This window comes from Excalfactoria chinensis, chromosome 23, assembly GCF_039878825.1.
Source record: "Excalfactoria chinensis isolate bCotChi1 chromosome 23, bCotChi1.hap2, whole genome shotgun sequence".
NCBI lineage: Eukaryota > Metazoa > Chordata > Aves > Galliformes > Phasianidae > Excalfactoria > Excalfactoria chinensis.
Window position 1 is genome coordinate 2,947,788 of NC_092847.1, and position 14,800 is coordinate 2,962,587.

General features: G+C 53.9%; 1 protein-coding gene across 4 annotated transcripts; it reads right to left on the bottom strand.

Annotated features, from left to right (window-relative positions):
• Positions 1-915: 915 nt before the first annotated feature.
• On the bottom strand, positions 916-14,527 carry SLC16A1 (solute carrier family 16 member 1). Of its 4 annotated transcripts, none has more exons than XM_072356161.1 (5): positions 14,506-14,527; positions 7,738-7,995; positions 5,349-5,492; positions 3,993-4,856; positions 916-3,664 (listed from the first exon to the last, which is right to left on the bottom strand). In XM_072356161.1, exons 2-5 carry the CDS (start codon positions 7,952-7,954, stop codon positions 3,384-3,386), a joined length of 1,506 nt encoding a protein of 501 aa, XP_072212262.1. In that variant the 5' UTR covers positions 7,955-7,995; positions 14,506-14,527; the 3' UTR covers positions 916-3,383. The 4 variants fall into 4 exon arrangements, with proteins under 4 accessions (XP_072212262.1, XP_072212259.1, XP_072212260.1 ...); XM_072356158.1 differs by lacking the exon at positions 14,506-14,527 and adding an exon at positions 14,315-14,416; XM_072356159.1 differs by lacking the exon at positions 14,506-14,527 and adding an exon at positions 14,203-14,299.
• Between the last annotated feature and the right edge of the window lie 273 nt (positions 14,528-14,800).

Here is a 14,800-nt window from a genome sequence, read left to right on the forward strand (position 1 = left end):
CTAGAGCCCCAGTCACTGCTGCACATTGCTTGCCAAAGAGTGCAGCTGGATGAGAAAACAAACAGCATGGGAATTAGCTCCCAACTATTTCCTCAATTCTACCTGCTATGAAGGGAATTTTATTTTGCTGCCCCGGGAGGAAGGAAGGCAGCCCATGATAACTGCAGCAGAGCACACAGCCAGGACAGCACCACACCCTGCAGCCCCGGGACCTGCCAACAGCAGCCCCATAGAGGATCAGCACTACCTGCAGCAGCACTGCTCCCTCCCCCAGGATCCAAGGCTGCAGGGCAGAGGCCACGGTGCCACCCATCAGCCACCTGCAGCCCACACCCTCAAGCCTGAGTCACCTCATTGCCCAACACAGAGCTGTAACACTCCTAGTGTCACACACCAGCCCCTTCCTCATCACCCCCATGCCCAAGGCAAAGCTGCAGCCCTCGCAGCTAGACCCCGAGCAGTGCAGTTGCCATCGGCCACCTCGAGCAAACAGCAGGACTGGGGAATGAACGTTATCAGCTCACCAATGCAAAACAGGAGGAAATTATTTAAACATCTTTCCCTTCGGAGGCCAAGTTGGCCCTCAGCCCAGCTGCCTTTCAGAAGTCACAGGCAGGGAAGCAGAGTTACTTACAGTAAAATGTGTATCACTAATTGTGCTACTGGATTCCAGGGAAGAGGACTCCTCCTCTTGCAAGGCTCACACGGGTCAAGCACAGCAGTCAAAAGCTGAGCCCTTCCTTCTGCAGAAAGAACAGCCATTCAAGAAAGCCCAGCAAGCACAGCAACAGCCTGCAGGCTGCCTGACCCCCATACAGGGCTCAGGAACCAGCTCAGCCTCCACGTCCCCACTACCCCCTTACCACCAGGTGAGACCATTGGAACCATCCATGCCTCCAGAACAGGAACCACAGCGCAGCTCATCACGGTTAGTTTATTGCAACAGGAACCAGTTATGGTAACTACAGTAAGACACAGCACTTACGAAAAAAAAAAATACAATTACTTGGTTTTCCAGTATTACAAGCTCAGTACAATAAAGACCTTTTGTACAAAAATACTGTTGGCTTTTTATAAAGTTACTCTACAGTATGAAATACCCTGGCCTTTTTTTTTCTGTTGTTTTTTTCCTGTGAGATTTGGAGCTGGCTGACAATGATGGAGAACTGCAACAGCCAGGAGAGGTGCAGGGCAGAGCAGTCAGCACCCTGAGTGAGGCCACCATAGGCACCAGGTACCCCCCCACCATAGGGAGGATGGGGGGCAGCTGGGTTCCCTCCTGGCAGCACCGGGCCTGCAGACATCCACAGCAGCACAGACAGCACCAGAGGCTGCAGCAGGGCTTGGGAGCCCCTTCATCACAGCCCTGCCCACAGAGCAGACAAAGAAGTGGCCCCCACTGGGCAATAAAAGAAGAACCTTACGGCTTTCATAGGCATCCTTGCTAAAAAGAGAGGAAAGCTGTCTCTAAAAACACAGTGCATAGGAACACCTGGCTGTTGTCATCTTGCAGCTAGAGAGATTGAAAGAGGCACAAAACACATTTCATCCCTTGCTGGAACCACAGCAGCTTCCAACCCAAGCAGGGCACACCATACTAGCAGCAGCTCTAGGCAGCTGGAAAAGCAGGCAGGAACTCAGTTGCTCCCCAAGGCTGCATTTTCCTGACATGCAAAGACTGCGAGTGAAGCAGTAAGACACGCACACAGACATGCACACGCATGCACTCCTACACACCCCATGTCAGGCACCATGTCAGCCTTGGCCAGACCCATGGGAAAAGGCACTGTCTCCTGCAGGCAGGAGTTCCAGGCCAAGGAGCTTCTTGCTGCAGGAAGAGATCCGCTCAGCCATCCTCAAAGGGAAGCGCCAAGTTTCTTTGCTGCCTCTTCTCTCACAACACAAGAGCCTGCTAAGGAACTACCCTGCACCATACCTGACCCGTATGCCTGCTGCTTTAACCCTGCTTGTCTCCCCCAAAACCAGCCCAAAGGACACATCCTGTGGCACGTTTCTGGAACATGCTGTCAGCGTGAAATGTTAAACATTAAAGAGGATAATTGTTTAAAAACAGAAGTTTATTTCCAAACCATACTGACCGGCGGGTACTATAACTGAGAGCCATTAACCTGTCCCACGTACATGGAGATATTTTCCAACGCTAAAAGATAAAAAATAAATACTTACAAATTCTTTCCTCCCCTTTACATGTCTTAGATGGGAGCGGTAAGGCATCCATCACCTTAAGATCTTAAGTTGAACAGAAGCAAGTAAAGGAGGTTTTTCTAAGAGATAAAAAGAGGAAAAGCAGAATGCCTGTCTCAGGGATGCATCTACAACAGTCTGGTCCATCTGGCCCATTTGGGTTGTGAAGCATTAAGCATCCAAACACACTTGTCTTGGCTGGATACGATGTTGGGCTGGTGCCTTCCAGGTAGAAACCTGTCCTGGATCTGCTGTGGAGAGGCCAAGGGATGCAACCTGCCCCCAAGCCCCGTTGCGGTGCCAGCTGAGCTCCACTCATACACATTTCATATTACATCTCATTACACTGAGAAGAGTCTCTGCCTCAGCAGTGCCAGGTTCCCCACCCGTGGGCACAGACCCCAGCACCCGGGTTGTGCCTTGCTGGGGGGAGGACTGATGCAGCCCAGAGGGGTCTGCTCAGGCCCAGAGTGGGCGACCGCACAGGAGATGCTGCCTGACATGAACTGAGACCATCCTTCTCTCCAACCTGTTTATCCCATGAGAACCAAACTACAAAAATAAGAAGGATTTCAAAGAACTACAGTAGCTAAAAGTTTTCAAAACATGCCTGAAGACCACCTAACAGAACCAGGAGGCACCTGGCATGGAAGCTGAAAGACCCACTGCCCCCATGCCCAGCGCCTGCAGTAAGAAGCGTGTGAAGCAGGATTCATCTGGGGCTCAGCCCTGACATCTATCGTGCTCCAACAAACCCAGTATCCCACTTTTTATGGCTTTTATCAACACAACTCCCAAAGATACACACAAACGCACACACACATCATACCCCAAGCAGAACACAGAGCTAAAGCACGGCTTAGAGTAGAGTTAAGGCTCATTCAGATTCAGCTAGATTCGAAGACTGTAAGGCACATATTAGTACAATCATGTTACTGTTAAAAAGCCAGAATATAAAAAGTCATCCCTTCCCCACCCCCACCCCAAACATGCGAGGATACTGCGCATGTAGCTCTGTTACCTTTGTTGAACACAAGATGGAAAGACAGCTCAGAGCCTGGTTAAAATTGAACACCTGGTTTAAACACTTCTCACAGCCGCCCAACACCAGCATTTCCCCAGGCACTGCTTCAGGACAGCGGCACTTCCCCCGACCCACTGGGCTTAAAACCAGTCCCTCACATGTGGCTTTCCTCCTCTTTGACGCCATCTTCTGTGCTCTTCTGAGGCAAGGTTGCCACATCGTTGTTTGCTTCTTTCTGTTTCTCAGCCTCATCAACGTTGGTCTCCTCTTCTTTCCCTTCATTCTTTGTCTTCTCCGCCGCCGCCTTCTGCTCCTTTGCCACCAGGCGGTAGTTGATGCCCATCCCAATGAAGAGGTAGATCCCAGAGATGATGAGGATGACCCCACAGGCCCAGTACGTGTACTTGTAGTCACCATACATGTCGTTGAGCTTACCTGAAGGGACAGAGAGGGGACAGCTTAGCAAGACTATCTCCAGCACCACCTGGGAACTGCTCAGGGTTTAGGAAGCATTTTCCTATGAGCAGCCCAAGCCACCACCTTTGCTTCAGGCCTGTTCCTTTTAGTCCCCCACATTATGCCAGGGCTCAGCCCACCTCCCATTTCCCCCAGACGTCACAGCAGATCTAGGGCTGCTGCTCCCCCCCCTCACCTCCACCCAGGCTCAGAGCCCCATAGGAATGGAGAACACTGTCCACAGATGGGACCCATATCCCCACAGCAAGGTCAGACAAGGAGAAGCAGCACACAGAGTCATCCTTACCGAGCAGGGGGGGTCCCAGAAGCACAGGGCAGCACTCCACAATGGTCACAAGGCCAACGGCACTGGAGAATCTCTGCGCTCCCACCAGGTCCATCAGGGTTTCAAACAGCACCGAGCTAAGCCAGCCAAAGGCAAAGCCAAAGAAACCAGCATAAATGCAGAACCCAGCATAGGTGGTGGACATGGGGGCCAAGAGGTGGCACACCCCATTGTAAATTATAGAGATGGCAAAGAAATACTGGACTCTTGGTCGGATCCACTTGGTGTTTGCCACCAGTCCCATGGAAGGTCTGGCTACCATGTCTACGAAGGCCAGGATGGACAGTAAGAAGGCTGCAGACTCGCTGGCAATCTTCTTGCTCTTCGCATAATTGCTGAGGAAGACCAAGGGAGTGAACAGCCCAAAGAACATGATCACATTGCCTGAGAGATAGAGCAGGAAGCCTCTGTGTGTGAAGAGGGACAGGTCCAAGAACTTGTTGATCGTCTGGAAAAGCGTGTTCTTCTGTTTCTTTGTCTTCCCACCAATGAGGTCTGTGCTGGTATCACCATCACCTTTTTTCACTGCTTTCCCAGCTTCCTGCAATACCTCTTTAGTGGGCTCTTTTTTCAGCTGGTCTGGCTTGGGACCAATTGGCCGCATGAGGGACCCAGCGACGCAGCAGTTCAGCAGGAGACCACCGAGGATGAGGAAGCTCCCTCGCCAGCCAAATATGCCAAAGAAGACCTGGTTCACAGGTGCCAAAGTCGACAGGAACACAGGGCTGCCCGCCATAGCCAGTCCATTCGCCAGGGGACGCTTCTTGAAGAAATACTTGCCAATCATGGTTAAGGCAGGGTTCAGGTTAAAGGCAAGTCCAAGGCCTGAAGGGGAGAAATGAAGACATGTAGACATCCCTACAAGCCAGCAGTGATGACAGAGAGGCTGACTAAGAGGAACAAGAGATCACGGCTTCAGTTCTTTGTGTTAAATAGTACCACTTCAGCCTGAATGAGCAATACTCATCTCAGCACCCATTGTGGAGGTAATTGGGAGGACAAGCCATGAATATGAGCTAGGAGAGCTAAAAGACAGAACTGCCATGACCCCTGACAGACCTTAATCTACTAGTGCGGCACAGCCCTAACCTGAGATAGGAATAATGGGAAGCTTTCTATTTTAAGTAAGCAAATGAGTGCCTGTGCACTTACATTCCTTCTGCATTGCATCACCAGGGCCATCCCCTTACTAGAATACGTAAAGGGAATTGGGACTTATGCAAATTCTAAGTATTTCCTAAGAATTACTAGACAGAAGCTGCTCCTCTGAGAAAGGCTCCTCCATTGCAATCCCATTAGAGCAGAGCTGACACTCACCCCCTACGACCCCCACGCAGAAGTAGAGCTCCTCCACCGTGTTGCAGAAAGAGGCTGCAATCAAACCACATCCTGAGAGGCACCCACCCACGATCATGATGGGCCGGCTGCCGTACTTGTTCACCAGGATGCTGCTGATGGGACCTGGAGAGTCAAAGGAGAACATGCCCAGAGGTGAGTTACTGTCGTGGTTATCTCTGCACAAGAGAGCAGGCAGACACACACACACACACACACACACACACACACACACACACACAGGAAGTCTGCTGCCACAGGCAGCATTTCTGCACAGTGCCATTTCACCCAGCAAGGGAACTGGGATAAGGGGGAAGGACTGATGGCCCAAAGACAGCTGGAGATAACAGATAGTGACACTTGGTTAAAGCACACGCTGAAAACCCAACTGGAAAAAGCCAAGTGCCAAGGACCACAGCCCTGCAGAGCCCTGAAAGCTGTTTACAGCTTCTGAAAGCCACAACTTCCCTGGGCAAGCAGCCTTCCGTGGGCTATGCAGGGACACGTCAGGCCTCCAGCTGCCCAACAGCTTCCCAGGGGCTGGGCAAAGCATAACATGGTGATAGCTTGCATCCAACATGTTTCTGATGGAGGACAAGGCCATGAAGCAGCAGCTTTGATGGGTGATGGGCAAAGTGCACCAAGGGCTTGCGGAAGGGAAGGCCCCTGCACAGGGCCAGGGAGATTGAGGCAAAGTTTTCACTGCTACCCCCTGAGGCAGGAGCAGCCCAATCGCTCCACACACCGCCTTTTAAGTGCTTCATTATCAGGAGCTTTAATCCAAAGCAAACAGTGATTAGATACTGCAAAGCATGCTCTACAGATACTAAAATGTATTTAAATAAACTGAATGAACATCCATTGAATATTAACAGACCTAGTTTTGCCATTAACAGATAGCAAGGTTGTCAACATGTTATTCATGGGTCCTCAGACACTACTTGACCTTTCTGCCTAGTTTAAACAAAGCCCAGGGAACGTTTGGGAAGCCCAGCTGCTACTGCAGCAGCTGCAGTGGAGGAGGTTGCACTCCATCAGGCCAGAGGGATGCATCTGCCAGCGTGCAGGTAACAGCAAGTGATGCAAAACAAGTGAGCTGCTGGAGCTGATGGGCATTGTTCAGTACGAGCAGCTGGCAGCATCAGCGTGAAGCACAGGACAAGGGAGTCTTCAGGATTAGAAGCAAAAGTCACCCCAAGTCCAAGGAGCAGCAGGCATCACAGGTTCCGGGGCACGCAGAGGGACTGTTCTCAGTGCATTAGGGAAAAGGAATGGCCCAGATCAAGCCTCATTAAGGCAGCTACACTGTTTACAAGCTTGTTATAACATTGGAGCAGAGAGATGTGCCCATTGCCTCGCTCGCTAAGCAAGGACAAAGCAGACCCTGTTCCCCAAAAGGAAAAGCCTCATGCCCAGCCAGGCCGCTAACGTCAGCTCCTTTTGATGCACAAATGCAAATAAGACCAGGCACCCTGCCAGCTGGGGATGGCAGCAGTACAAGCTCTGATTCGCCTCTGAAGAACATACAACAGCAGGGTCCCAATAAGAACTTCTTTCAGCCAGGCTACCCAGTGCAAAACTGCATGTGCAGGCTGGCACAAGGCACCGGGGCTTAGGGACAGGAGATACAAGGACTTGGAACACACCAGCCCAGCAGAGCACAGCCTGCCTGCCACTTGCTGGTGTAAAAATAAGCATTAAATGCACAGCTTGGGGATCAAGAGACTCCAAGCAGTTTCTGAAGCACGAGAGAGGGGAGCTGTTTCACTTTAAGTAGTTGGCTTCATTCTGCTTGTGTCTCTGATCACCCAGTGCTCAGCTGTCTGAGGCACTGCTCAGCACCAATGGGGAAGAGCAGACTACATCCGTTTTCAGTGCACTCTAGAACACATTTCAGCAGTCAGAGCTGACCAGAAAAGGGAACAGATTCTGGTAGGCAGTCAGTGCTTGCTGGATTCCAACATTCAGCAACCCGAACCAGGAGAAGACCCCATAACAGGGCTTCTGTGCTCAGCACAGCTACTCTCCCCAGCCTTCTGGCAGGTGCTGAGGGCAGACAGATCCTCAGCCACAAACTGTTACAAGAACAAGGGCAGAATTACACAAGTTGTAATACCCCGGAAAGAATTTACCTACAGCTTTGCTGAGGAGGACAGATTAACCCAGCTTTTGCATTCTGGGCACTGAAAAGAACTTTAAGCAATCTACTCCAAGCAAGCCTGCTAAAGAAATTGTGCTCTCAAATAACAAGAGAATCCTAACTTTGCTAAAAGCTGTAGTAACAAAAGTCAAAACAAGATACAATTAATGAGGCTCAGCATTACATACTCCAATGCAAGAGCGCATGCAGTGCTGTCCTCAGTTCTCTTACCTCCTCCATACATAACAGCCAGCATGATAGAGGAGATCCATGAGACTTTGCTGCTAGACGCGTTGAAGATGACCTCAATCTCTTTGAAGAACACAGTGATGGATTTGGGGAAGGCATAGGAAAATCCAATGGAGATGAAGGCTCCGATGACCACAGCCCATCCCCAGCCTCCTTCAGGAGGGGTGTATCCTACGGGGCCTCCTATGGCCGGTGGCATCTTGAATGAGGCTGGCGATGGATCAGTTGGGGCTCAAAGATCTGCAAAGGACAAAGTATCATCTCAGCTGAGCACACAGTGCTGTAACCTGGCTCCCCTGCTATGCAGGGCCCCATCCACAAGGTCAGCATGACACCCAACAACCCCAGTGCAGCCAAGGAAGCTGGCAGCCACACATGCACCCCAACTCCCTCCAGTGTTGCTGCTCCCAGTGGGTAGAACCCAGGTTTGCAGGCAGACCTTGGAAAGCCATTTTAAAAACCAAGCACACAGATCACTGGTGGCCCTTAAAAGCACTGGCAAGCAGGTATTTATAAAGCACATAGTTAAGAGATGAGATCCTATTATAAGCTGAAAAGGGCAAGCTGTGATTTTGCCAAGAGTAGCCAAGCACAGCAACAAAATGAAGGCAGACACACGGCTGACCTGTAAGAAGGGAAGGGACTCCTGAAGTCCTCTAGAGCAACCAGCGCATGCAACAGAGGGCTGCCCAGAGCAGAGCAGCACCCCCAGCTTCTTAAATACACACCCACCAGATAAAACTATGTGCACAAGCCAGGACTTCCTGCAAAGTAAAGGCAGGCAGGTGTCAAGACAGCACACCCATTAGTCCTGCAGTCCCCGAAGGTCACAGGCTGCAGCTAAACTTAGCTGTGAGCAACAACAGTGGGATGCTGCCAGGACACTGTCCTCCCTTGGGGCAGGGAGGGGGAGGTGCTCCAGCCCTCCCAGGACACCCCCACAGCCACTCTGCATCCCAGCACTGCTAAACTCCTCTTCTGATACCAAAAAGGCCATTCCCAGCACAAGGGAACACAGCTGGGACAGTGCTGCTCATGCACCCCCAGCACCACAGCTCCTGTACTCCCTGCACAGCTGGCAACACACACCTTGAAGCTGCGGTTACTGGGGAAAAAAAAACACAAGGCTGCTTCAGACAGCAGAGAGCAGCACAATCCATCCCACGGAGGAAACACAACCAGATCAGACATTTGCATGTGTTTCACTGTATGCAAAACAACAGTAGCTGCCTCAGCCTCTGAAGCTCCCGCATGCCCCTGCAGATTTCAGGATGCCTTTGGGTTCCCATGCAGCAAGAAGGGCACAGCCTGGAGCTGGAACACTGCAGGGGCTCCCCCAGCCCTATTTAGGAGAAGGAAGGAGCACATCAAGCTCCTCCAGCAAACCCTAAACCCTCCTGTACAACCTCCTGGCTCAGGCTGTCACCTGAAAGCATAACAGAGCACAAGACATTCCTTCAGAGCTCCTATAACACAGCAACAGCTCCAGGTGAAGCAGCACACTAAGTGGCACAGAGGTGTGTCGTGCCCTATTTATAGCATGCATCCGCTCGGGCTCGCTGCGATTACCATCGCATCCACGGCCACTCTCATGCCAGCATCTACCTGGCACGTTCTGCCGTGCTCTTGGCAGCCAGCTCCTTCCCACAGGTGCCCGGATCACTTTCACCTCACAGCACAGGCCAGGCCCCATGTGGCCCTGCAGCTCCATCTGCCAAGCAGCAGGTCTGGGCTGGTGGGCAGGAAGGGGCAGCCAGCCCTGCACCGCAGGGAGGCCAGCACCCAAGACTGCCCTAAGCCTTTAAGACTGGTTTAGCCTGAGCCAAGCATGGATCTTTTTGGCTGTAAATTCACCCACACTCTGGCCAGCACAGCACATGACTGTCATGAGCACACGGGCTCCTCCAGACACAGGAATCATTCATAGGATGCTCCTCTAAGCCACCATCATCAGCTCAACCTGCTGAAGCCCAACAGGGACAGCACAGCCAAGCCCTGCACAGCCACCACACACTCTGCCCTCTGGCTATGCAGGCAACCTACTGCAGTTACACACTGCTGCTCAGGTAGCATCCTTCCATAAAAGGACTTTTGGAAGAGCAAGACAACCTCTCTTGCAGTGCCAATGCAAAGCGAAACACCTTGGGCTGAAGTTGGAGACCATTAAGCAAGATCCCCAAAGTTCGATGCCAGAGGGTTTACACGAGCTCTGCATGTCAGAGCATTTTTCCCTGACTCATTGCAAACCCTCATTAAGGAAAGCCAGTTTTAAAACACTTCTTCTATCAAAGGGAGGCTTCAAATGGGAGAGACAAAGCACACACGAGGCAGCCGGTCCGAAGGGAAAGCTTCCCTCCCCTCTGCAAAAGAAAATATATAAAGTAAATGAACAGTTATGACATTTACAGTTGTGTTTTGGAAGAGCAGCAACACGTTAGATGTGTTTGGAAATCATATTCACAGCTGCCAGGCAGCCAGCTACAGTTGGCCCTATTAGGAAACAAAGCAACCATACTTGCAGTAATTAAGACTGATGAGACCAAGCAATGACTGCAAGTATCACATCTGCTGGCCTGTAAAGTCTTGACAAACCTGCAGGAACAGGTAGCCCACAGCAAGCCCTCACCCTGCATAGCAATGGCAGGAGCAGAATGAGATCCAGGCTGCAGCAAATGGGAACAGATCCTGGAGCAGACCACGGTCCTTCCCCTCTCCCAGGTCCTATGAGCTGCTATTGTGGTCTCTTCTTTGGAAGTGCCTGGATTAGGAAGATTTTAAAGACTTCTACTTATATAACCCAGCAAATCGCTGTGCTTTTTAAAGCCCCAGATTGGCAGGATTCCGGGAGGAGAAAGACAGAGGCTCACATTTATGAGGCACTGCAAATGCCGCAAAATATTTCTGGGGCAATCCCTTTACAAAGGTAACCTCACAGAGCTCTTTCTCAAGGCAGAAGGGGCTTCCCCTTGCAGGCAGCATCCCAGCCCTGCAGACCCCTGCCTGTCCCCTCACATCCATCCCCACTCGGTATGGGGCTGTAATTCCAGCAAGTGCCCCTAGCTGGGGTTTTAACCTGGCTGTGCATGGTTTACGTGACCCAGCATTTGCAGGGACTCTGCACCAAAACAATACTCAATTGAGGTCCTGCTCAGCTGAAGCATTTGTTCCCAGGGTGATGCGAGGTCAGTAGCACATAAAGTTTGCCCAAGGACAGCAGCCCGTGCAGATGAGCTCAAGGTTCCTTCACCAGCCACAGCACAGCCTGCTCAGCATCCCTCCCCTGCCCAAGGATGGCCAGCAGAGCACCAGACATGCTGCAGTCTGCCGGCCTGGCGAGCAGACAAGCAGATGCCAGAAGGCATGGCTTCGTGCTCCTCAGCAGAGGTGCCAGTGGCTGCTGCCTTCACCTTTTGCTCAGCAGTGCAAGCCCCAGCCTGCAGTGCAGGATCAGAAGTGCACAGCAGCCCACTCAGCAGCACCCAACCAACCTCAGCAGGGCTGCAGGCTCCGCTTGAGCATCACCCACTACAAACAGCAGCTGAGGACAGAGATTGTAGGGATCTGAAGATAATCTCCCACACAGCAGCCACCACACCTGGTTTGCAGGCCGCAAGGAGGTTGCATGGCTGTGCATTGACCCCATCCAGGCAGCTCCTCACTGCCTGCAGCCATCAGCATTGCCCTCCTGCCTGCAGGGAGCCGATGCAACAGGACTCAGAGATTGTTTGTCAGAGGCACAAAACAGCACAGGAAGGAAAACCAAAACAAACAAGAAAGCAGGTACCAATTTCTCCCAGCAAAACAGGTCCATTACAAGCACTCATTCCAGGCTGCTGTCTCCAGTTATTACCACCAATGATCTCAGCCTGTCTGAGCAAGGACCAGGAGCATTACTAGTATAATATAGCACGAAGCAAGCTTAAGCAAGCAACCAGAAGGATCAAGGGGAAAAAAAAAACCCTGGCTGATCTTTCCTCTTTTATATGACATGCTGGGAATGGCCATGACTCAAGCAGAGCTCTTCCAGACCCCTGTGACCCACAGCTCTAGGGTGGTAGCAGTAAAGGCCCTATGGCACAGCTCCCACTGGGCTCTCCATGCACAGCACAGCCCATCTGCAGCCACACAACCCCATCCCAAGAGGGGATGCTGAGAGCCGCAGCCCTCACACAGGTTTCAGTCTCAGGTCCCCAGGCACAGACCACACTTCCATAGAAGCAGAGATGTTTCTCTCCAACCTCAGCGCTGCAGCACTCAGGAATGCCTCAGAGACAACCCATGCCTTGCCAAGAAATCCTCAGAATGAGAAAAATGTGGTACCAAGCAGCACCAGCATTCTTTCATTAGACATCCATACACACGGCCAAGCAAGCCACTCCAGGTTTCAGTGTGTGGGGCTGCAGAACCTCAAGAGCCCCACAGCTGTTTCGGTCAAAACAACCACCCCTCTTCTTCCCTGAGGGCAGCAGCTCCTCGCCTTTCTTTGTTCTCAGCCACATCCATCTCATCCCATTTTAAAGCCTCCCCTGCACAGAGGAGGCGGCTGCTGCTGTGTGGATGGAGATTACCTGACACCACCTGCAGGACTGTGGTTTTGGGAACCAACTGCAGCCCCACGCGAACTTTCTTTGGCTGCAGCACAATTATATGGCAGCAGCTTGAATGGAGCATTTCAAAAATGAGTCATTCAGACAATAATGGCAAGAGGCTCCTGCTTTCTTCATCAGAAAGGTTGCTATTATGGCCTTATTCCACCGAAGGAAGCGGGAGAAGCAATAAAAACTACAACATTAGCACCGAGGTGCTTTAGACACAACTTGCCTCCCTTAGGCTACGTGCAACTTTTCAGCTCCTCACGAAGGATGTATGGAATGGAATCACGCAAGCATCCAGCCCTGTATAAGGGTATTTTCCACCTTCGCTGCCAGATCCATCAAGGCAAGTGAGAGAGCAGATGCACCAACGGCACCTTTAGATTAAGATGGGCACAGAGGTGGCGATGCTCTCACACCTCTGCCTGGAGGGCAGGACGGGATACAACCACAGCTGTGACACTGCAGGGAAGCTCACAGCACATCAACACCACCCCTGGGTGTAGCTGGAAGATTCACCACCAGCTGAAGATGGAGAAGGCTCCTCTGAGGTCAGTTCCTGAGCCCCAGCAGTGGCATTTTTCAACCCTTCTCTTCTCCATAAGCACAAAAAGCCTGGAGCAGAGGCATGCAAGGAACAGCCCACACCAAGTGAGCTCACTTAGCATGAGAAAGGGATGCCTGCGCACCACAGAATGGCTTCGGGCATACAGAAAAACAAGAAAACAAACACCAGTACATCTCAGCTGCCTTGGGATGGATCTGAAAGGCTCCCCTGACACTGAAGCCCAAGAAAAATGAGTGAGCCCAGCGCAGGCCGCACCTATGGGGCAGGTGGGTGCCCCACAGATGTACCAGCCCTGTACCCAGCCTGGCCAGCCCCACACCTCGAGCTGTATCAGGCTGCTCAGTGGGGGTCGGGGCCTCACAGCCCCCACGATCCCAGGCCTGGGCAGAACGCTGCCACCTCCACTCAGTGCTGCCAGGACCTGCTCACTGCGGGGGGAACCACGCGTGGGCCTCGGGCTGAGCACAGCTCTGCAACCGAGGGGCCGGGATTGACCTCCTGCTCCCCACGCGGCCCCCGGGGCCTCAACTCCCGCAGGAGCTTTTTCTTATCAGCCACCCATAACTCGGTTAATGGCCTCGCATCCATCCCCGCTATCTGGAACGCACAAGGCATAGCGGATTTACCCTCCCTGCGTTCAGCGGCCACAAACACGACCGGGGCGCATCGCCCACCCCGGGGCCGCCCCTTCGAGCGGCTGCAGCCACGGCACAATCGGAGCCGCGAACGCTCCGCGCCCACCTTTGTTTCGGACGGTTCTCACCATGGAGCACTTCGGCTCCATCACCGACGGCGCGGATCCTCCCTCAATCCCCCCCCCGTCCCCAGTAGCACCTCGCGGGGCGCTGGAGCCCATCGCCTGCCGCCGCTCTTCCACGTGGGGGAAGCAGCAGAACGCGGGCCCGACCGCAACAAAACCGAGGCCTGAATTACTGGGATGGGAAACGTGGGGAAGCACAAAGGCGGCAGCTCCGACGGCACGGCGAGCCGGGAGCGGACCCACCGAGCGGCGGCGGCCCACGGACACGCGGCCGAGGCCCCAGCAGCTCCCGAAAGCGGCGGGGGATCCCAGCCCACCGGCCGCGGTTCAGCCTCACATCCCCGCGGTGGGGCCGGGCCTCCAGCGCTATGTAGGCGTTCAACGCCCACCGGACGCGTTCCCGTCCCAGCGGCGGGGCTCGGGGCTGCGCATCGCGGGCCGAACCGACCCGCAGCATTAAGGGACCCGCAGCATTAAGGCTCCCGCCACGAGGTCCCGCCGCCTCCCCGCTTATCCTCCATCCCCACCTCCGGCCACGTGGAGCTCCGAGACCTCCCGGGAAGGACCGCGCTGCCCCCCGGCCCGGCTCAAACCTCCCCCCGCTCCGCCACGTGGGCCCAACGCAGCGCCGGGCCCTACCTGCGCGTGCCGCCGCCGGCCGAGTGCCGCCTCCCCCGGCCCCCCCCGCCGTTATAAGGGCGGAGGGGCCGCGCCTTCCGTTCGGGGCGGGGGGAGCGGGTGGGGCCGGCGGCGGCGCCGCCTCCGTCGTGGCGCCACGTGCGCGGAGCGCCCCACGCGTGGCCGCTGCTCCCGTGCGGCCCGGCACGTACCGACCCGACGGGGTGCGGGGGGAGAACCGGGGCCGCTCTTCGGTCCGGGCGGGGAAGCGCCGTCCGCGGCCCCTGGCGGCGGTGCTTCGGCCGGCATCACCCGGACCGGCTTAGCGCTGTTCGGCTGCGGCGTTTCCCTCGGCCAACGGAACGTTTCTGGCTGTCGGCGGCGTGAGCCGGCGGGCGGCTCGGCCAAGGAGGCGCCGTGCTGCCCGTTTGTGGCGTATCCGCGAGGGTGGCAGATGAGGCGGCCTCGAGCAGCCCCCGCTGTGCCTCTTTGTGCCCAAACAGATGT

Coding starts and splice junctions, on each gene's coding strand:
- SLC16A1 (XM_072356161.1), bottom strand. CDS start 7,954: ATGCCACCGGCCATAGGAGGCCCCGTAGGATACACCCCTCCTGAAGGA. Junction 5,493..7,737: donor GGCTGTTATGTATGGAGGAG/GTAAGAGAACTG, acceptor TTGACTCTCCAG/GTCCCATCAGCAGCATCCTG. Junction 4,857..5,348: donor CTGCGTGGGGGTCGTAGGGG/GTGAGTGTCAGC, acceptor TCTCCCCTTCAG/GCCTTGGACTTGCCTTTAAC.